This window comes from Papio anubis, chromosome 3 (assembly GCF_008728515.1).
Source record: "Papio anubis isolate 15944 chromosome 3, Panubis1.0, whole genome shotgun sequence".
Lineage (NCBI taxonomy): Eukaryota > Metazoa > Chordata > Mammalia > Primates > Cercopithecidae > Papio > Papio anubis.
The window spans coordinates 181937613-181959464 of record NC_044978.1 but is presented as its reverse complement, the minus strand read 5'-3'; the positions used below and the strand labels follow the sequence as shown (position 1 = coordinate 181959464).

The 21852-nt window shown below is 48.2% G+C and overlaps 1 protein-coding gene across 20 annotated transcripts in view; it reads left to right on the top strand.

Moving 5' to 3' along the window:
* Positions 1-21852, top strand: part of GRK4 (G protein-coupled receptor kinase 4) — a 75578-nt gene that overhangs the window by 51109 nt on the left and 2617 nt on the right. For 15 of the 20 annotated variants that reach the window (XM_003890869.3, XM_003890868.3, XM_003890867.4 and 12 more), the window contains 6 exons: positions 4482-4672; positions 7261-7298; positions 12783-12872; positions 14072-14280; positions 19643-19780; positions 21555-21692. In XM_003890869.3, the coding sequence (XP_003890918.1) occupies positions 4482-4672; positions 7261-7298; positions 12783-12872; positions 14072-14280; positions 19643-19780; positions 21555-21692 (804 nt within the window). The remainder of the gene's footprint in view (positions 1-4481; positions 4673-7260; positions 7299-12782; positions 12873-14071; positions 14281-19642; positions 19781-21554; positions 21693-21852) is intronic. The other 5 variants (XM_009217482.4, XM_009180243.4, XM_009181204.4 and 2 more) reach the window with 3 other exon arrangements.

The following is a 21852-nucleotide window of genomic DNA, read 5'->3' as shown; positions in this document are numbered from 1 at the left end:
ATCTCCTTATGTTGCTCAGGCTGGTCTTGAACTCCTGGACTCAAGTGATCCACCTGCCTCAGCTTCCCAAAGTGTTGGGATTATAGGCGTGAGCTACCACATCTGGCTGAGAATACTATCTCTAGCCCCTCTTCTCATGTGGGCCTCCGCCCTCTGGCCTCAATCTGTTTTCTGTCTTTTCCTTTTTCTGGGAAGTTTACTGCTAGGCCCTCAACTAGTATATCCCAATTGTATGAAGCCCAGATCCCACCTTCCCACCTTTCTGGGGAGGACAGAACATTGGGTGGACTGGTATGAGTTCAGGGAAGCAGTTCCAGGCTTTACAGTGTGCATGGTATAGTGTGGTTCTCATCTCCAAACCCAGTTTCTCTCTACCTAGTTATGTATGTCCTGTAGCAGCTACTGAAGTATGAAGACTGGTTGAAGGGAGAGTGTGAATGAGAATTTATAAAATGATTTGTCATGTTAGAGCTATTTCCTCCAAGCCATTTATTTCTTAGCCCTGAGGTCAGCTGCTTTGTGCAGGGGGACAGATGTTCCCAAACAGTGTACCTTCACAGCCAGCACCTGAATTTAATAGCACAGTGTGTATATGATATGTCACTCTCACCTGCAATTACATGAAAATCTTTAATACAGTGGGCTTCTCTGGGAGTTGCTTTAAACATATTTTTTGGCTGGGCTTGGTGGCTCATGCCTGTCATTTCAGCACTTTGGGAGGCCAAAGTAGGAGGATCACTTGAACCCAGGAGTTTGAAACCAGCCTGGGCAACATAGGGAGACCCCCATCTCTACAATTTTTTTTTTTTTTTTTTTTTTTTTGAGACAGAGTCTCGCACTGTCTCCCGGGCTGGAGTGCAGTGGCGCGATCTTGGCTCACTGCAACATCCAGCTCCCGGATTCAAGTGATTCTCCTGCCTCAGCCTCCCAAGTAGCTGGGATTACAGGCGCCCACCACTACACCCAGCTAATTTTTTGTATTATTAGTAGAGACTGGGTTTCACTTTGTTAGCCAGGTTGGTCTCAAACTCCTGACCTTGTGATCCACCCACCTTGGCCTCCTAAAATGCTGGGGATTACAGGCGTGAGCCACTGAGCCTGGCCTCTACAAAAAATTTTTTTCCCAAAAAGGCCAGGCACTGTGGCTCACGCCCTGTAATCCCAGGCCTTTGGGAGGCCGAGGCCTGCAGATCACCTGAGGTCAGGAGTTTGAGACCAGCCTGGCCAACATGGTGAAACCCTGTCTGTAATAAAATACAAAAATTAGCTGGGTGTGGTGGTGGGTGCCTGTAATCCCAGCTACTCGGGAGGCTGAGACAGGAGAATTGCTTGAACTCAGAAGGCAGAGGTTGCAGTGAGCCCAGATCGTGCCATTGTACTCCAGCCTGGGTGACAGAGTGAGACTCCATCTCCAAAAAAAAAAAAAAAAAAAAAATTAGCCAGGCATGGTGGTGTGTGACTGTAGTCCCAGCTACTCAGAAGGCCGTGGTGGGAGGATCGCTTGAACCCAGGCGGTCCGGGCTGCAGTGAGCCATTATTGCCCACTGCACTCCATCCTGGTGACAGAGTGAGATCCCATCTCAAAAACAAAACAAAGCAAAAAAAAAAAAAAAAAAAAATCCCTGTGTAACTACCTTGGAACATAGAAATCCACAGTCTAGCTTTATGAAAAGAACAGATGCAGTTGTTACAGTTTCTTTTGCTTAAATGCTTTGATTTCTGTATTGTCGGCCTCTCCCAAGGAACCTAGAGGCATTTTTCTGCTTCTGTATTGGTGTTTTCTCCCTGCTTACAGCGGCATGTTCATCCCTGCTGCGTCCTGACCCATAGCAGTAACGCCTCTCCCTGGAGCCCCCGCCCCTGCCTGCACCCCCGCCCCCCACAGTCTGTTCTCCGCGGAGCAGTGCAAGGCAGTCTGTGGAAAAGTTAAGTTAAATTAGTCATCTACTTTCCAGATTAAAAACTCCAGTGGCCACCTGTCACTCTGAGAATAAAATGAGACTCAACTCTGGCCTTTCAGGCACTGAGGGACCTAGCTCCTGCCGCCTCTGCCACATGAGGCCGGGCGCCTGACCGCGCTCTGCGCTCTGCGCTCTGCGTGGAGCATCGCTGCCTTTCCCTGTCGCTCTTGGTCTCACTCCCCATAGGCAGTCTGCGAGTCACCCGTCACTCTGTCGGATGGTTTCTTTGCATTGGTTTATCTGTCATCTGTGACTGCCCAGGCCTCCTCCACCACGATATTAGGACAGAGCTCCTCAGGGCCATGCTCACCACTGCGTTCCCGCTGCCTACAACAAGGCTGGCGTGGTAAAAGATTCTCAATATTATTTTAATATATATTGAGCAGATGTTGAATGAATATTCACAAGAGGAGAGGAAGTAAGGGATCCTTACTAATTCAAGGACCACTGATAATTCCTTGTGGTTTAATCTGTGTTCTATTGCATGCCAGCTGGGGCCTCCTCTCCTCCACCTCTCTTACTTTTTTAACACATTGTGACCAAGTTGGATTTATTCCAGGAATGAAAATCGAATAATGTAATTTATCATATTACCAGAATCAAGGGAAGAACCGTATGGTCATCTCAGTGGTTGCAGGAAGAGCTTTGGATAGGAGCTAATGCCCAGGCATGCTTAAAAACCCGAAGCAAACCAGGTACAGAAAGGAACTTCCTTCAGAAAATCTCTAGCACAATCATACTTAATATGAAAATATTAAAAGCTTTTCCCCATGAGATCTGGAATAAGGCTAGATACCTGCTGACCATTTCAATTCAACATGATATTGGAAATTCTGGCCAGTGCAGTAAGGTAAAGGAAAAAGTGAAAGGGATTAAGGTTAGAGAAAAGAAGAAAAAAGGTTGAAAAAAAACCCTCATCATTTTCTTTTTCTTTTTTTAAATTTTTATTTGTTTATTTATTTTTAGATAGAGATGGGGGTCTCACTATATTGCCCAGGCTGGTCTGGAACTCCTAGGATCAACTGATCCTCCCACCTAGGCCTCCCAAAGTGTGGGGATTATAGGTGTGAACCACTGTGCCTGGCCAAAACTCATTATTTTCAAACAACATCGTTGTACGTGGAGACCTTCCTGGATTTTTAGATAACCTATTAAGGATTGAACGAAGTGATTAAATATGAATCAGCCCCTAACAATTAGAAAATGGAAATGTTACTGATACCATTTACAATGGCATCAAGAAACATCAGAATCTAAGAAAAGGCCTGGCGGGTGGTGTGCACCTGTAGTCCCAGCTTCTTGGGTGACTGAGATGGGAGGATCACTTGAGCTCAGGAGTTTGAGTCTAGCCTGGGCAACATAGCAAGACCTTGATCTTAAAAAACAATTCTAGGCAAAGAACTGACAAAAATGTTCAAGACTTCTACAGTGAGAACTGTAAAATGTTATTATAAGAAATTAAAGAAGGAGGCTGGGTGCTGTGGTTCACGCCTGTGATCCCAGCACTTTGGGAGGCCGAGGCAGGTGGATCACTTGAGGTCAGGAGTTTGAGATCAGCCTGGCTAACATGGTGAAACCGCATCTCTACTATAAATGCAAAAATTAGCCAGGCGTGGTGGTGGGTGCCTGTAATCCCAGCTACTCAGGAGGCTGAGGCAGGAGAATTGCTTGAAACCTGGGAGACAGAGGTTGCAGTGAGCCGAGATGGCACCACTGCACTCCAGCCTGAGCGACAGAGCAAGACTCTGTCTCAAAAAAATAAAGAAGGTCTAAATAAATGGGGGGAGACCACGTTCCCAGATTGGAAGACCCAATGCTGTAAAGATGCTGGTTTCCCCTAATTGATCTATAGATTAAATGAATTGAATGCAGCCCCAATCAAAATCCCAGCAGGGTGTGTGTGTGCGTGTGTGTGAGAGTGTGTGTGTGTGAATTGACATACAAACCAATAGAAAAATGGGGGAAAAATAGACTAGGCATTTCACAAAAGAGGATCCAAATGGCTATTAATTACATGAAAATGTCCCCTATATTTTCATATATACAGAAATGCAACTTAAGACCACAGTAGGAGACTACTTCATCAGCAGGATTCAAACTAAAAAGGTTGACAACGCAAAATGTGGGAAAGAGGTGGTGCAGTGAGACCTCCCTTGCGCTGCTGGTGGGGCATAGCCTATGTGCTGAACGTGGTTGCCCGGGAAGTACAGACTGTCAGGGCTCAAGTGATGAGAGCACGACACAGAGGAGTCATAAGCCCAAGTGTCTTGGTGAAGTTTTGCCACTTCTTTGCTTAGCTTTAGGAAGTTCTCTCTTTTGGCGACACAGCTGCGGTAAAATCTTCAGTATGCCAAGGTCCAAGAGGCACGTGATGTGTCCTGTACATTTCTCTGAAACATAATAGTATTCGCATGTTCTGATTATAAACCTAACATGGATTGTTTGCATATTAGCAAATAGAGGAAATCACCAGTGAAAGAGCAAGTTCGTGTTCTGTCTTTATGATGTTGCTATCTTTAGGTTAGTTTAGCCTACGCTTACGAAACCAAAGATGCCTTGTGCTTGGTGCTCACCATTATGAATGGAGGGGATTTGAAGTTTCACATTTACAACCTGGGTAATCCCGGCTTTGATGAGCAGAGAGCTGTTTTCTATGCTGCAGAGCTGTGTTGCGGCTTGGAAGATTTACAGAGGGAAAGAATTGTATACAGGTAAGAACGGTGCTACCTAATGGAGCCTGCAAGTCTTGGAGCCAGTTTCTCCCAGCTGTAGGCTTCCCTGGCTCACACTGGCTGCTTCCAGGCTGAGCAGGAGAGTAGCTGGGAGCCCCTCGATGGTGATTTATAGGGGTGGTCACTTACACTATTGGGAATATGGCCAGTCAGAGGGCCCTGGGTGTTTTTTTGTTTTGTTTTTTGAGATGGAGTCTCACTCTGTCATCTAGGCTGGAGTGCAATGGCGCAATCTCGGCTCACTGCAGTTCAAGCGATTCTCCTGCCTCAGACTCCTAAGTAGCTGGGACTATGGCACCCACCACCAAGCCCAGCTAATTTTTTGTATTTTTACTAAAGATGGGGTCTCACCATGTTGGCCAGGCTGGTCTCGATCTCCTGACCTCAGGTGATCCGCGGGCCTCAGTCTCCCAAAGTGCTGGGATTACAGGCGTGAGCCACCGTGCCCAGCTTACATTTCTAATAAATTGTCTTTTTGAAGCAGAAGTTTGTTTTTTACTTGTTAGGTTGATCAAATAAAGGTAGTGCTACTCATGTAAACATAAGAAGAGCCTGTTTCCAAGGTTCTTAGGTATTTTGATAGTTCTGATAAGGATGTATTATGTCCTGCCATATAACATATCGATTTAATGTCTTGAAGTAGTAGTGGTTTTTTTTGCATCTTAGAATTTAGTAAAGAAAATTAAACTTAATAGTTTAGTGTAATCAATGTATTTAGTTTTAGGAAAACACAAAACCCCTTCCTATCCCTTAAATGCTGGAGTTCCTGGGCTCTGAGTCTCTTCTCAGTCACTCTCCCTGGGCAGTTTCATTTCCTCCCTTCTGTGGGTTCATCTACCAGTTATAGTCGGTCTCCCACTGGGGTCCATGTTGTAGATTCAACCAGCTGTGAATCGAAAATATTCAGAACATCCTGCTCAGTGGGGTGAAAAGGGGAAAAAAAGAGAAAATATTCAGAAAAAAAGGATGGTTGTGTCTGTATTGAGCATGTAGACTTTTTTCTTGTCCCTATTCCCTAAATGATATCGTATAATAACAATTTACATATCATTTACATTATGTCTGGTAGCATGTGTAATCTAGAGGTGATTTAAAGTAATTGGGAGGATGTGTGTAGGTTATACGGAAATTCTACATCATTTTATATCAGGGACTTGAGGACCCTTGGATTTTGATATCCAAGGGAAGGGGGCCTGATATGGGACCTGATGGTGTCTCCCTTGTTACCTTGCAAGCCTGGCCTTCATGGCCTTTGTGATGCAGCTCCCCACGGAGCCCTCCAGCCTTGGGTCCTGCTCCTCCCACACGGGCACCTCCTGCCCTTGTCATGCGAGAGTTTCAGCTGCTCAGGTGTCCTCACCTCACTGCACCTTTGCACAAGGTGTTCCTGTATGGGTGCCACTCTCCACCTAGTCCCTCTTCCTGTCATTTTGAGAGACTCCTGCTCATCTGTCCAGAGTTAGCCCACATAGCACGAGGGTGTGAGGATGTGCCCCCTCTCCCACATCCTCCAGGTGCTGCCCACGTTGTCTGCTCAGATGGTCACGCCAGACAATGAGCTTCTTGGGAGTCCTTGATCTCACTTCTCCCTGTTCTGATGGACCTTTGGCTTCTCCTTATCTTCTATATCCCACAGCCAATATGGGATAAATATCTCTCAAGGATCAGAGACCAGGCTTGGCAGTGGGGCTGACACCTCTGCATCTTGAGCATTGAGCAAGGGGTGGATTGCTGCCCTGGCTGTGAGTCCTCTAGACACAGAGGTGGTCGCCTGAGTTGAGGAAGCCTTGTTGCCATTGCTTAGATGTAAGAGTCTGGTGGTATTGGAGCATGGAACATACCCATGGAGATTGGATTCTTTTGTTACTCCTGGAGTAAATCACACTTCACAGGTGACTACGGCTGAGCTGCTGTGTTTGGCTTCAGTCTTAAGATGAGCTGGATTTTCTCATATAAGCTTTGGCTCCTCTAACCTCTGGTACCCACTTGCCTCACCCACCTGCACTCAGTGGGGGCTGCCCATGGCTGCCCCATCCACCGCTGTGTCCACAGGATTCACCATCAGTAGCTGTTACCAGGCATTTGTTGAATGAATGACCGATGGCCCAAGTGACATTCCCACCTCAGCCCCCTGAGTAGCTGGGACTACAGGTACATGCCACCACACCCAGCTTGAGGCATTCTAATATGGGGAATTTTCAGTTTTTGAAACTCTTAAAAATATGTTAATGGTTAAGAGAAATTGAGCCACGTTCATTAAGGACTAGTTGCTTTCCTTACTACTGGGCTGCATATTTAATCACTGAAATGTCTTCAAATCTGTATAATTATGTAAAACAGTTCATTTTATACTGTCGTCATATGTGAGCTGTTTGCTGAGATGAATTTTGTAACATTCTTGTCCTGCCATGTGACAGCTAAAGACAGTTTCCATGGCTCATGAAGGGTGGTTTTGCTTTCTGCCATCCTGGCCCTTGCTCATGCTGGTTGTTCCCACTGGGTGCTCCGGAATCACAGTGCCAGATTCTGAATCATTGAGCCTTCTGTTGTTGTTTCTTTCCTTGTAGAGACTTAAAGCCTGAGAATATTCTCCTTGATGATCGCGGTAAGTGGGCAAGCCTTTCCCATCTAACGGGTAGACTTTGTTAAGGGACTTGGATACAGAAAGTTGGATGCAGAAAGTGGACTTAATAATTAATAGAGAATGGAAACAACAACAAAGAAAAACTCTGTGGTATGTGTTCATTTTAAAAAGATAAAATACTGACAATTTGGTCATTTCCCTGTGTTTAGGCAAGAAGCAAAGCTGGTCATAATTTTCAAGTAATGATTGAGTTCAAAAGCATTTTTTTTTTTTGAGACAGAGTCTTCCTATGTCGCCCAGGCTGGAGTGCAGTGGTGTAATCTTAGCTCACTGCAGCCTTGAACTGCTGGGAACAAGCAATCCTGCCACCTCAGCTTTCTGCAGAGCTGGGACTACAGGTGTGCGCCACCATGTTTTGTAGAGATAGGGGTCATGCTATGTTGTCCAGGCTGTTCTCAAACCACTGTCCTCAAGCAATCCTCCTGCCTTGCCTCCCAAAGCACTAGGATTATAGGCATGAGCCACTGTGCCCTGCCTAGAAGCATACTAAAGTAAACACAAAGTCAGAACGTTTTCTCTCTCTTGTTTCTTGCTGTTGACCCACCTCTTGCTTTATTCCTTTTTTATTTCCATTCCCCTCTAAACTTTGTCATGCTGCCCCTGGTGCTGTCCTCTTGTCCCATAGCATGTGTCACAGAGCAGGGTGCAGATGGCTGTTTGGAGACCCTGTAATAGTGGAGAGGGAGTGGCCCTTTTCAGCAGGCTCCTTGTCAGCAGCATGGGTGCGCACTCCACCTTGGTTCCTCTAAGGGACAGTCATACCCAGAATGCAAGGATGGTTGGACTGCTGGGGTGTGTGCTTGTGCTCACACATAGCTCGCAAGCAGTGCTGGGAGAGAGCTTCTTTCAAGTGAGTTTTCTTGGCAAAGAAGGGTCTTACGCTGGCCGGGCACGGTGGCTCAAGCCTGTAATCCCAGCACTTTGGGAGGCCGAGACGGGTGGATCACAAAGTCAGGAGATTGAGACCATCCTGGCTAACCCGGTGAAACCCCGTCTCTACTAAAAAATACAAAAAACTAGCCAGGCGAGGTGGCGGGTGCCTGTAGTCCCAGCTACTCGGGAGGCTGAGGCAGGAGAATGGCGTAAACCCGGGAGGCGGAGCTTGCAGTGAGCTGAGATCCGGCCACTGCACTCCAGCCTGGGTGACAAAGCGAGACTCCGTCTCCAAAAAAAAAAAAAAAAAAAAAAGAAGGGTCTTACAGTCTGGTAGAGCGCATATGGCAGGGTCATAGTGGCTCCTGCCAAGAAGAAGACAGGCATCTAATGCGGAGACTGAGGGCAGTTGCAGGGGACTTGGAATGCTAGTCTCCTTTTACACCTCTGCCAGATGCTTTCATGCTTATCTAATTCATGTATGACATCCCGCCCTGTGAGGAAGGAGGGTACTAGAATTCTCATTTTACTGAAGGTGATACCAAGATTTAGGAATCAAACTTGTCCAAGATTGTGTCTGTAGCTCCTGGCTTAGCCTGTGGTTCATTCCTGGTGCGGTGCTGCTAACCAGAGGTGGCTTGAGTGGGGCGAGCGCTAAGCAAAGCTGCTCACTTATTAAGTTGTTAGGTGACTTAACAAGGGTAGGTAGAACATGCTTTGTATGTAAAATGGAGCGATATCCAAGCTATGTGGTTGATTGGAACAGGGTGCGGTACAGAGCGTGTGTGTAGTGTGCTCCCTTTTGTGTAAACAAAGCAGGGAATTGTGTGTATGTGTGATTGCTCAGAAACATAAACAAATATGAAGGGAGAATCATAAGAAACGATCAGAAGTGAAAACAAGGCAGGGGAGCACAATGATAACCTTTTTCTGTGTTTTTAGGAGATTTTTCTGTGTAGCTCCCTCTTCTTTAGAACTTTACCCCACACATTTGAGGTGAGCCATCCTTCCCCAGTGCTGACCCCTGCCTAGCTAACTTAGCAAGACCCCTGCTCTGCCCAGGTTCCCCTCCTGTGCCACCATCTGAAAGGCACTCCCAGGTGGGACGCCAGGATGGTTGCTGGGCCAGTTCACTGTCTCTTCTCTCGGGAACCACAGTCCTCTGATGTCGATGACCATAGTTTTCTTTTTTTAATATTCTTTTTAGGGTCAGAGTCTCTCTGTGCTACCCAGGCTGGGTGTGGTAGCTACTCATGGGTGTGACTGTGGCACAATTACAACCTCAAACTCCTGGGCCTAAGTGACCCTCCTGCCTCAGCCTCCCGAGTAGCTGGAGTTTCAGGCATGCACCACCACATCCAGCAGCGATTAAGGATATGTTAATTGTTATGGTGTGATCATGCCTCACTGCAGTTTTGACCTCCAGGGCTCTAGTGATCCACCTTGCCTCAGCCTCGTGAGTAGCTGGGAATACAGGCATGGGGCACCATATCTGGCTAATTAAAAAAAATTGTAGGCCAGGCATGGTGGCTCATACCTAGCACTTTGGGAGGCCAAGTCAGGTGGATCACTTGAGGTCAAGATTTCAAGACCAGCCTGGCCAACATGGTGAAACCCCGTCTCTACTAAAAATACAAAAATTAGCCGGGCATGGCAGTGCACCTCTAATCCCAGCTACTCAGGAGGCTGAGGCAGGAGAATTGCTTGAACCCGGGAGGCAGAGGTTTCAGTGAGCCAAGATTGCGCCACTACACTCCAGCCTGGGTGATAGAATGAGACTCCATCTCAAAAAACAAACAAACAACGACAAAAACAAACAAAAAAACAGTAAAAGATCTCTTTGCAATTATTTTAGTCATTAGCAAAAGTTCTTTGGTTCTCGGGTTGTTCACTCAAATTAATTTAAAGTCACTCAGAGGCTGGGCACAGTGGCTCATGCCTGTAATCCCAGTATTTTGGGAGGCAAAGGAGGGTGGATCACCTGAGGTCAGGAGTTCAAGACCAGCCTGGCCAACATGGTGAAACCCTGTCTCTATTAAAAATACAAAAATTAGGCAGGCGTGGTAGTGCATGCCTGTAGTCCCAGCTACTTGAGGGGCTGAGGCAGGAGAAACGCTTGAACCTGGGAGGTGGAGGCTGCAGTGAGCTGAAATCATGCCATTGCACCCCAGCCTGGGTGACAGAGTGAGACTCTGTCTCAAAAAAAAAAAAAAAAAAGTCACTCAGTATCATTCCTTTCTATGTGGTTAAACCACCAGCTGGATACACCATTAGGTTCGTTTTCTTAATTTTGCTTTCAATTTTTAGCAATCTAATTTTTTAATGTTATAATTATGTAAAACATTTATGTGGTTCCAAAGATAAAACCACAAAATAGAATGTATTGAGAGATGTCTAAATTCCATCCCTCCATCCCTGACCACCCCCAAGTAATTATTTTAACTCATATTTTATTCCTTCATTTACATATGGTATATGTATAGACATACACATATTCTATATAAACAAGTTCCCCACTTGTTTCTTAAATAAAGTGGTAGACCACACGTATTGTCCTCCACTTGGCTATTTCACTGAATATGTGGCAAAGATGGCTCTGCAACACTCGTGAAGCGCTTCCGCTGTCTGCTGTGCCTCCTGCAGGCGCACCTGTCCTGTTTGCACGGCCCTTGCTGGTGGGCATGTCATCTCCAGTCGTGCTGTTTCCATTAGTGCCGCGATGGAGAGCCTTGTGCACATGTTATTTCCTAGTTTGTTGAATGTATCCTTGATAGCGGCCTAGAAGTGGGTGAATTCATATGCAATTTGCCAGATATTGCTAGATTCCCCTCCAGGATGTTGTCCTGTCTGCATTCCCACCAGCAGTGCCCAAGAGCACCTGTTTCCCCACAGCCTCGCCAGCAGACCGAGTTCTCGAACTTTGGAGCTTTTGTCAGTTTGTTAGCCGGGAATTGGTATTTCAATGTAGTTTTAAGTTGCATTTCTCAGTTTAAAAATCCATTTTTATAAGAAAAATAAGTCAATGATGCCAAAAAAAAAAATAAGTCACAACATGCTAGCACTCTACTTAAATAAAAAATACATGAAAGCTGGCCAGGCACAGTGTCACATGCCTGTAATCCCAGCACTTTGGGAGGCTGGGGTGGGAGGATCACTTGAGCCCAGGAGTTCAAGACCAGCCTGGGCAACATGACCAAACCTTGTCTCTACAAAAAAAAAAAAAAAAAAAAAAAAAAAAGAAAATGAAGTCTGGATTATTGAAAGAATGCATCTGTACGAGGGGAGGAAACTGAGACGTGATAGTAAATGGCAGAGCCAGGACTCAGACCCACTCCATGTGGCTACAGAATCTGTGCTCCTCACCCCTGTACTCTCCCCCCTCCCAGGGTGGGCACGCAGCAAGGGCAGGGGGTGGTGTATTATGTGCATGCAGCCGAGTCAGAGGCCGGCTTTCCTCTCTAAAGCATCATGTAGACTGTTTTAAAATGACTACAGTGCCTTGGAGGGCATGTTGCATATTTTTAGTTTTTAGCAAACATTTATTGGTTGTTCATTCATTTTGCCAATAAATATTTATTGAGCACCTACTCTAGGCCTGGGTACTAGAAGCTGAGGATAAGTGGTGGATAAGTTGACGATAGTGTCCGCTTCCAGGGCTGGCTTATTTTTCTACACACTCAGCAGAATGTTTTCGATAATTTCTTACTTTCTTTACAGTTTTTTTGAGACAGGTTCTCACTCTTGCCCTGCAGTAGTGTGATCATGACTCACCACAGCCTCACCCTTCCGGACTCAAGCGATCCTCCTGCCTCAGCCTCCAGAGTAGATGGGACCATAGCCATGTGCCATCACACCCAGCTCATTTTTAAAAACATCTTTTTTTTTGTAGAGACAGGATCTTGTCATGTTTCGCAGGCTGGTCTCAAAATCTGGGACCCAAGTAATCCTCCCACCTTGGCCTCCCAAAGTGCTGGAATTACAGATGTGAGCCACCATGTCTGGCCTAATTTGTTAGTTCCATAGGAATTCAACAAATATTTAAATCCTCCTATATACAAGGCATTAACACGTAATATAGTTCCCTAAGTACCTTAATTTTGTTTGTTATTTCCCCGACTCTATTACCATTTGTTCTCAAGAGAAAAACTCCGTATCATTCATGCATAGCTGTCCCTGTATATAGTACTGGTACTCTGACAAAGTGTTTATTTACTCTTCTGTAGTTGATATAATATTCATTATATTTTTATTGATATATCTGGAAGCTGTATGACATAAAATAATAAATCCAGTGCTTCTGTCTTGTCAAGGGTTTATCTATGATTAAAGAGCTTCCTGATCAATAGCCAGGCAAAAATCAAATTTTCCTGCTACTAGTGAAACTGAATGCACTGTATGGAATTTTACTAAACATGAAAAAGGTTAAATATCATTTTATATTTACTGTTCCAGAGTATGAAATACTATTATTTCCATCCATGGTTTCTGAGGGGCCTTTTTTCCCGTTTTAATTGTTGTTAAAGTATCACTACTGCCCCCGTGACCTGTGTAATAACATATTTGGACACACAGGACACATCCGGATTTCAGACCTTGGTTTGGCCATGGAGATCCCCGAAGGGCAGATGGCTCGAGGAAGAGTTGGAACAGTCGGCTACATGGGTTCGTGAGAGGCTTTCAGCATCCTTGTCCTTTCTCTCCGGGTGCCTGAGTGCCTCAGAACACAGAGAAAGCCACCCTGAGGGGACCAGGGCCTCGGTTTGGGCACTAGTAGATGCCACAGTGGTGTTTTGAATCTCTCACCTGTCAGAGTGTTGAGGCTGCTGGGGATCCTGTAGGCTGCCCTCACCTTCTTACAGATGAGGGGTGAGGCCCGAGAGGTTGTGAGTCCTGAGGTCACTCAGCAAAGTGAGGGCAGAAGCGGGATGACACCGCAGGTCTCCTCACTCTGCCAATGTCCTCCCCTGTGCACGACGGCCTCTCAGAGCCTCAGGAAATCACCCCACTCTGGTTATTCCAAAGATCCAGGGGCAGTGCCAGCCAACCCCCGGGGTGGCCTCTGAGGGTCTCGCAGAGTCCTGCAGGAAGACCCCAAGGTCTTGTGGCTTTCTGCTCCTGCGTCTTCTGGGATTTTTCACTGACCTGGGATAGATGGCAAGACATGACACTTGGGGCGCTCTGGGCATGGCTCTGTGTGTCTGGAGGGAGCCCCTTCAGGAGGTGGAGCCTTCCCTGGACCACCATTTCCCTTGTGAATGTGACTCTGTGGCAATTCAGCTCATCCTGGATGAATCATACAAATCTTTAAAAATATTAGTTTTATTGGGATATAATTCATATGTCATAAAGTCCATCAGTTTGAAGTGTGTAATACAACAGATTTTAGTATTTTTACAGAACCATGCAACCATGACCACCATCTAATTTCAGAACTTTTTTTTTTTTATTTTGAGACGGAGTCTCACTCTGTCGCCTAGGCTAGAGTGCAGTGGCATGATCTGGGCTCACTGCAATGTCCACCTCCCAGGCACAAGCGATTCTCCTGCCTCAGCTTCCTGAGTATCTGGGACTACAGGTGCCTGCCGCCACACCCGGCTAATTTTTGTATTTTTAGTAGAGACGGGTTTTACCATGTTGTCTAGGCTGGTCTCGAACTCCTGACCTCAGGTGACCTGCCTGCCTCGACCTCCCAAAATGCTGGGATTATAGGTGTGAGCCACCGGGCACAGCCTTAACGTAATGTTTTTAAAGGTTCATCCATGTTGTCACACACGTTGAATGTATACTGTATTATTGGAAAATATAAGAAAATTTAAAATCAAAATTTAACTTAATTTCCATTTCCTGTATTTGTTATGTAGCACCTGAAGTTGTCAATAATGAAAAGTATACGTTTAGTCCCGATTGGTGGGGACTTGGCTGTCTGATCTATGAAATGATTCAGGGACATTCTCCATTCAAAAAATACAAAGAAAAAGTCAAACGGGAGGAGATCGATCAAAGAATCAAGAATGATACTGAGGAGTATTCCGAGAAGTTTTCAGAGGATGCCAAATCTATCTGCAGGATGGTAGGTCAGGCTCTGTAGAGGCTGGGAAATGGCACTTCTCATTCTAGTTGTTTTCACTGGCAGCTATAACAACAGGTGTTGGTCTGTCATCTTCAGCAAACCCTGGCCACCCACCTCCCAGGCCCTGCCCCTGCCCCGGCCCCCACGGCCCAGCAGGGAGGACACGTGTGCTCAGGAGGCTCACACCAACTGTCTCCTGGCCCAGCAGGCAGGACACGCGTGCTCAGGAGGCTCACACCAACTGTCTCCTGGCCAGCAGGCGGGACTGCAGCGTGCTTGGGAGGCTCCGTCCCACCCCTGTCTCCTGGCCCAGCAGGCAGGACCGCAGCGATGCTCTCAGGAGGCTCCACGTCCACCTGTCTCCTGGCCCAGCAGGCGGGACAGCGTGCTCAGGAGGCTCACGTCCACCTGTCTCCTGGCCCAGCAGGCAGGACATGCGTGCTCAGGAGGCTCACATCTGCCTGCCTCCTTCCCCATGCTCCTGCCACTGAGATTTCATCAGACAAAAAGGGCCAGCGAAAAAAGTTTCCAGACATGATCTGGAAATGACTTAATTGGGTTTCAATTAGAGCAAAACAGAGTAAAATTCGTGGTTTGATTTCTCAAACGATGCTATTGAAAGGGAAGAGTGGTACCAAGGCTATTAATTCAGCTTTCAGAAAACAGCCGAGCCTTGTTTCATTGACCAATTTTATATGAAGTTAGACATAAAACCAATCTTTCATGTAATTTGAGATGGTAAGGGTTTAGCCACCTGCCAGTGATTGTAGTCCCAGAGACACTCTGACCTGAGGGCCTGCTGTGTACCTGGCTCTGGGCCTGGTGCTAGACGGACAATTCCCTTAATTGTGCTAAGGGCCTCTGAGGCTGACAGTGGCACCTGCGAGTCACAGGAAGGAGACGAGCCCTAAGCAGTGGAGACCCGGCCCCTGGTCCCAGAATGTGCAAGGGGCTGTCAGGGTCCATCTGCCTCTGGGACCGGACTGTGTTACCACCCCTCACTGCCCAGACTCTCAATCAGTGAGGGAAACTCTGTTACTTATTTCAAACCAGTATTTTTTGAGCACATTTTTTTTTTTCATTTATTTTCATTCAACGAGGATTTATTGAGCATCTTGTACGCTCCAGGCACTGTCCTAAGCATTGGGGAAAACAGCAGCAAGTAAAACAGAAGTCCCCACCCTCCCAGTGAGAACTGACAGGAAACAGAACAAATGCATAGACATGTGGGCTGTGGGGAGGACCCGCACTCTGGAGGACAGGGAACGGCCTGGAGGGGCGGCAGGCTCTGGGGGAGAAAGGGAGTCGCCTGCTGGGCAGAGCAGGCCGCTGGCAAGAGCGGGAGGGGGTTAGAGAGGGACAGGACAGAGAGCGGCAGGCCCAGGCCATACAGAACCACCTGTCACCTGTCATTGTCATCATTGTCAAGCCTTAAGTGTTGCTTCCTCTGATGGCCATGAAGCCATCGCAGGGCTCTGTGAAGAGTGATGTGATGGGACCAGGCTTCCCGGCCGCTGGGAGAAAAATGAATGGACAGGAAGGAGGAAGGCCATTGGGGGCTTTGCAGCTATTCAGGTGAGAGTAAAGGTGACGCAGACCTCAGTGGTGGCAGAGCAGGTGTGAGAAGTGATGGCAGATGACCACTGTCAGATTCAGGATGGATCCTGAAGGCAGGTGGTGGAGAAGACTTCAGGCTGACCCCAAGGTGGGCTGGAGGGAAGGGGATACTCACTAGAGCCAAGTCCTTGCGATGGGGAGGACAGCAGCCCGCGCACAGGGAGTGTGTGGACAGTTCCTCCAGCGACCGGAGAGGAGGCAGAGTCTGTGGCCAGCGCAGCACAGCTGGGGAGACGTGAGCAGGGCTGTGAATGGTCTCTTAACGGAGCTGCTTTTTCTCAGATGGTCAGCCCAGTGGGGAGCAAAGGTGGGAGGCGGGTGTGAGGAGAGGGGAGGCTTGAAGTCCTAGAAAGCAGGGTTTTCCTCAACAGCATCAAGAGCCATGTGGACCTGAAGGGAGGGGAGTGGCCGTGGTTGTGTGCTGGGCTCCTGCCACAAATGGGTAGTGCAGGCTCAGAGCCAGCAGGGAGCTGCACTCGCCCAGCTCTGGTTTGGTCCAGCAGCTAGAGAGAGGCCGGGGAGCTGGGCTGCATGTGGAGGAGTGACTAGAGACAGACCATGGGCTCGATGCTGGCTCCAGTGGACGAGGAAAGGGGCACAGGGAACAGCAGGTTCAACAGAGGATGGGCCAAGCGCAGTCCAAGTTGGGAGTCCAGGCCCCTCCAGGCCAGAGTTAGAAAGATTAGAGGGATGCTCAGAGAGGTAGCTGCTTGGAGTGGAGCTGACGGAGGGAGCTCTTGCTGGCCAAGAGTCTGGAGTGTGACCGGGAGAGAGTGGCTGGGGGTCACTGCAGGGATGGAGGATAAGGTCACTGGAGAAGAGAAGGCCACAGGACCAAGCAGCCAGGCATAGGCCCCTGCCTGGGTGAGGGCATTCCTAGCAGCCGTGCCTGGGTAACTGACGTGGGCTGGCAGTGGCTGGAGAGGAATTATTCTGATGTCCTTTTCCTGTGTTTCCATATATGAAGCCATGGGTGCTACAGGCTCGTCCCGGAGCCAGGGGTCACCCTGGAGTTCTCCCGGTTAGCTCACTCTGCTTAGAGCTGACTATTAAATAATGGAGTCTTCTCACGACACTGACAGGGCTGCAAGAATGGATAAATATGTACTAGAAATGGAATCTGCCCTTAAGAGCTCACAGTTTAATGTTAGGCCTAAAACAAACAGAAATGACTACAGTGAAAAAGCAGAATGGGCCGGGTGCGGTGGCTCACGCCTGTAATCCTAGCACTTTGGGAGGCTGGGGTGGGGGATCCGAGGTCAGGGGAATAGAGACCATCCCTGGCTAACATGGTGAAACCCCATCTCACTAAAATACAAAAAAAAAAAAAAAAAAATTAGCCAGACGCGGTGGTGGGCACCTGTAGTCCCAGCTACACGGGAGGCTGAGGCAGGAGAATGGCGTGAACCCAGGAGGCGGAGCTTGCAGTGAGCTGAGATCGTGCCACTGCACTCCAGCCTGGGCGACAGAGTGAGACTCTGTCCAAAAAAAAAAAAAAAGAATGAGTTATATGGGTTAATGACGTCACATAGCAATTACTGGCAGCTGGACCTGAGCCCAGCTTTTGGACCAAGCCCCTCTCCTCTGTTCTGTGCTGCCTGGTCAGGCCATCTGTCTTAGTCCCTTCGGGCTGCTATGACAGAATCCCTTAGACTGAATAATTTATCGACAGCAGGAGTTTATTTTCTCAGTCAGGAGGCTGGAAGTCCTAGACCAAGATGCCTGCAGATTGGGTGTTGGTGAGGACTGCTCTTTGCTTCAAAGATGGAGCCTTGGCTGGACATGCTGGCTCATACCTGTAATCTTAGCACTTTGGGAGGCTGAGGTGGGAGGATCACTTGAGCCAAGGAGCTCGAGACCAGCCTGGTAACACAGTGAGACACCGTCTATATTTAAAAGAAGAAAGAAAAAGAAAGAAAGATGGAGTCTTCTGACTGCACCCTCACAGGGCAGAGGACAAACCAGCTCCCTGGGGCCCCTTTTCTAATGGCACGAATCCCATTCAAGAGGGCAGAGCCCTCATGACCTCACCACCACCAAAAGGTCCCACCTGTCAATACTATTGCATTGGGGATTAAGTTTCAGCTTACAGATTTGTGGGGGACACACACATTCAGACCATCGTGGCCCTCAATGGGAGTGGAGTATGCTGGCAGCAAGCTCAAATCATGGGGCTGTGGAGTCCCTGAGATGCAGAAATGGTGTTTGCATTACAGTTAATTTTCAGATCTGTTTTATTTATGTATTTATTGTTGTTTCTTTGAGACGAATTCTCAAGAAACAGATCTGGCCCAGGTTGGAGTGCAGTGGTGCGACCTCAGCTCACTGCAACATCCGCCTCCCGGGTTCAAGGGATTCTCCTGCCTCAGCCTCTCGAGTTGCTGGGACTACAGGCACGTGCCACCACGCCTGGCTAATTTTTGTATTTTTAGTAGACTTGGGGTTTCACCATGTTGGCCAGGATGGTCTTGATCTCCTGACCTCATGATCCACCCGCCTTGGCCTCCCAAAGTGCTGGGATTACAGGCGTGAGCCACCGCACCCAGCCTTCAGATCTCTTTTAAATCAACAAAGCATGCAAAGAATAAATGCACTGAGCAACTGTTACTGAGCGCCTGCTCTGGCTAGATGCTGGGGAATCACAGTGGGCAAGAGTCACACAGCCCCAGCTTCAGGAAGCTTTGAGTCTAGCAGGACAGCCTGGCAATAACGGTACATTCAAATGACTCATTCTCAGCATGAAATATTTGTCATCAAGGAGAGGTGGAGGATGCCCTCGGGCTGTAGCAAAAAAAGTTGGGGAGCCTAATTTAGTGCAGGGATGAGGGCTAGAAAGCTAAAACCTGAAGAACTGAGCAGGAGTCAGGGAGCCAAAGAGCTTTGTAGACACAGCCCTGGAGCAGGCACAGCCCAGCAAGGAGCTGAGAGGTGGGAGATAGAAGCACAGACCAGAATGCTTTCTGGTCTTTGGGACGTTGAGTTGGCCAGGGATCAGCATACTTTTCTGTAAGGCCAGATGGTAAATAGCGTTTAGACTTTGCAGGTCTCTATTACAGCTATTCAGCTCTGCCAATACAGTGCAAAAGGCTGGTGCCGATAAAGCCTTGTTTGCAAAACCAGGCAGCTGGTGCCTGTGGTGGCTGGACTGTGGTTTCCCAAGCCTGGGTCTAGGTCACATTTCAGGGGTTCAGGTCTTTCATGTGTTGCTTCTGAGCACAGCCCTGCTTTTTCTGATTGATAAGAATTGTGGAGGAAGGCTTATTTGACTTTGTGATGATTGTAAACGTGTATGTAAGGAATACTTTCTAAAGAGATAGTTTCTGGTCATTTTAAGAATACACTGGATTACCAAAGTATTAAGAATATATTTTTAGAACTGGGTTTGCTCAATGTTTGCCTCATCTGAGGTCCTTAGTGGTATTTCTGAAATTCACAACAGTTTCTGTTTCCTCTAAAAATCCCCAAATTTTTATGATTAATTTTTTTAAGCTTAAAGAATAACATAGCCAACCCCTTATTTATTGATAGCTCAAAGGCAAAACCTTAGCCCCTTTCCTCTGTGAAGCATCACATAATTTAATCAGTAAAGTCTGAGTTCCTGAGGTTTGGCTGATGCTTTGAAATTATTTGTTAGATGCACCTGCTTTCTGCCCTCCCGAGTCCTTTGGTTATTATTATGGAGGGGAGTTCTGAGTTTTCATTTTTATCCAGAGGCTTAAGTGGATTCTATTTCTGCCTCTTGCAGTTACTCACCAAGAATCCAAGCAAGCGGCTGGGCTGCAGGGGCGAGGGAGCGGCTGGGGTGAAGCAGCACCCCGTGTTCAAGAACATCAACTTCAGGAGGCTGGAGGCAAACATGTTGGAGCCCCCTTTCTGTCCTGATGTAAGTGCATTGCCAGGACGAGCAGGGCCCTGGGAACAGTGATCCACACTGCACGGGTTTTCTCTTTCTTTTTTTAAAAATAGCAATGGGGGATCTCACTGTGTTGCCCAGGCTGGTCTTGCACCCCTGGCCTCAAGTGGTCCTCCACCTTGGCCTCCCAGAGTGCTGAGATGATAGGCGTGAGCCACTGTGTCTAGCTGCAACAGTTTTTTGTTTTTTTGTTTTGTATTACAACAGACACAGAATCACCAGGCACAGCCAGCATGTGGCTTTTGCTCATGGTGCCTATCCTACCTGGTGGTTCTTCTGTCACCCCAGTGTCCTTTGGCCACTCACTGGGCCCCTCACAGGCCTCAGCGGTGCTCTGGCTCCCTGCCTGGTGTCACTTTCAGCCTCAGTGCTGGTGAAGCCCCCTAAGTAGCTGAGACCACAGGCACACGACACCCAGCTCGTTTTTAATTGTTTCCTAGAGACGGGGGTCTCCCTATGTTGCCCAGGCTACTTTTGAACTCCTGGCCCCAACCGATCCCCCTGCCTTGACCTCCCAAAATGCTGGGATTACAGGCATGAGCCACCATGCCTGGCCACCCATGTCCCCTTTCTGGTCTCAGGGCTGGCTTTCTCTCTCGTTTCTGTGTTTCCCACGGCCGTGAGCCGCCCCTACTTCCTTTGTCTGGAACGCGTATCCCCACTCCGCTTCTCATGAGGTCCTGGGACTGTGGCCTGGCCCCATACTGAGGACCCTGAAGTGGTCACTGTACCTCCTTGTGAGCGTGCTGTTGGGACACCTTCCTCTGGACTGTCCCCTAGGGGCAGGGCCTGCCAGTGTCCTTCCACCTCTCCACCCCGAGGGGATGAATGAGTGAAGAGCAGCTGCTCTAACAGCAGTGCTGACCGTCAGCGCGCCTTTGGAGCGTCACTGCTTCACTGTAGTGCACAAGTCCTGGGTGAAAAGTGTTCTCAGAACTGCGGGTGCCTCCGGCATGAGCAGATGAGGGCCCCACAGCTGCCGACTTCCATGCTTTTTGTTCCTTTGCCCTGAAAGTGCAAACAACGGTACTGGCGGCAGGTGGAGACCCGGGCCTTGGCACTCCCTTCTGCCTGCCTGACCCTTTGCCTCTGAGGACAGCAGTGCTGGGATAGGAGCTGCAGGCCTGGGCTCCTGTCCCAGAGGAGGGACCTGCCGACCCAGGGAGCTGAGCCTCTTGCAGCCTTGGAGACCACTCGATGGACCCGGAGGAGGGCGGGAAGTGGGAGCTGCGGCTGTTCCTCAGGTTTTCTCCAGGCGCTTTGCAGGGAGCGCACCTAGAGTTGGAGGCAGGTGCGAGAATTGTCACTAAGGGATCCCACTGCTGGTGGCCTCTATCCCTGCTTACACTTCTCTGGTGCTGTGCTGCATCTTCTAATATTTGCCCTGCATCCCTGGCCTTTGTTTGCAATCCATTTTCCACTACAGAAAAGAGAAGGGCATGGCCCTCAGAAGGGGTGTGTGTGTGTGTGTGTGAGAGAGTGAGAGAGAGAGGGAGAGAGCCAGAGCAGCTGACACAGTACCCACAAGATTGGTGACACTAAAAGCTGGTGAACCACCTCTTCAGAGGACACATTCTCTGATTTAGAAAATGCCTCAAGTGAGGGAGGGGCCTGGCAAAGAAATGGAGAGAGGAAGAATGGCAGTGTTTATGCGTCAGTTTGCTGGGCGTTTCGTTCCTGGGAACTGAGGGAGCTGAGAATTGCTGTAGTGACCTCAGAGGCTGCCTCTGTTCTTGCTGTACAGCCTCATGCCGTTTACTGTAAGGATGTCCTGGATATCGAGCAGTTCTCGGCAGTGAAAGGGATCTACCTGGACACCGCAGATGAAGACTTCTACGCTCAGTTTGCTACAGGGTGTGTCTCCATCCCCTGGCAGAATGAGGTACTGCCCTTCTAGCACAGCAGCTTTACGTTAGTTCCAGCAATGACCCAGGAAAAGGGTGTGTGTGTGTGTGTGTGTGTGTGTGTGTGTGTATTTGGGAGATAAAATTATACAAGACAGCTGGGCGTGGTGGCTCACGCCTGTAATCCTAGCACTTTGG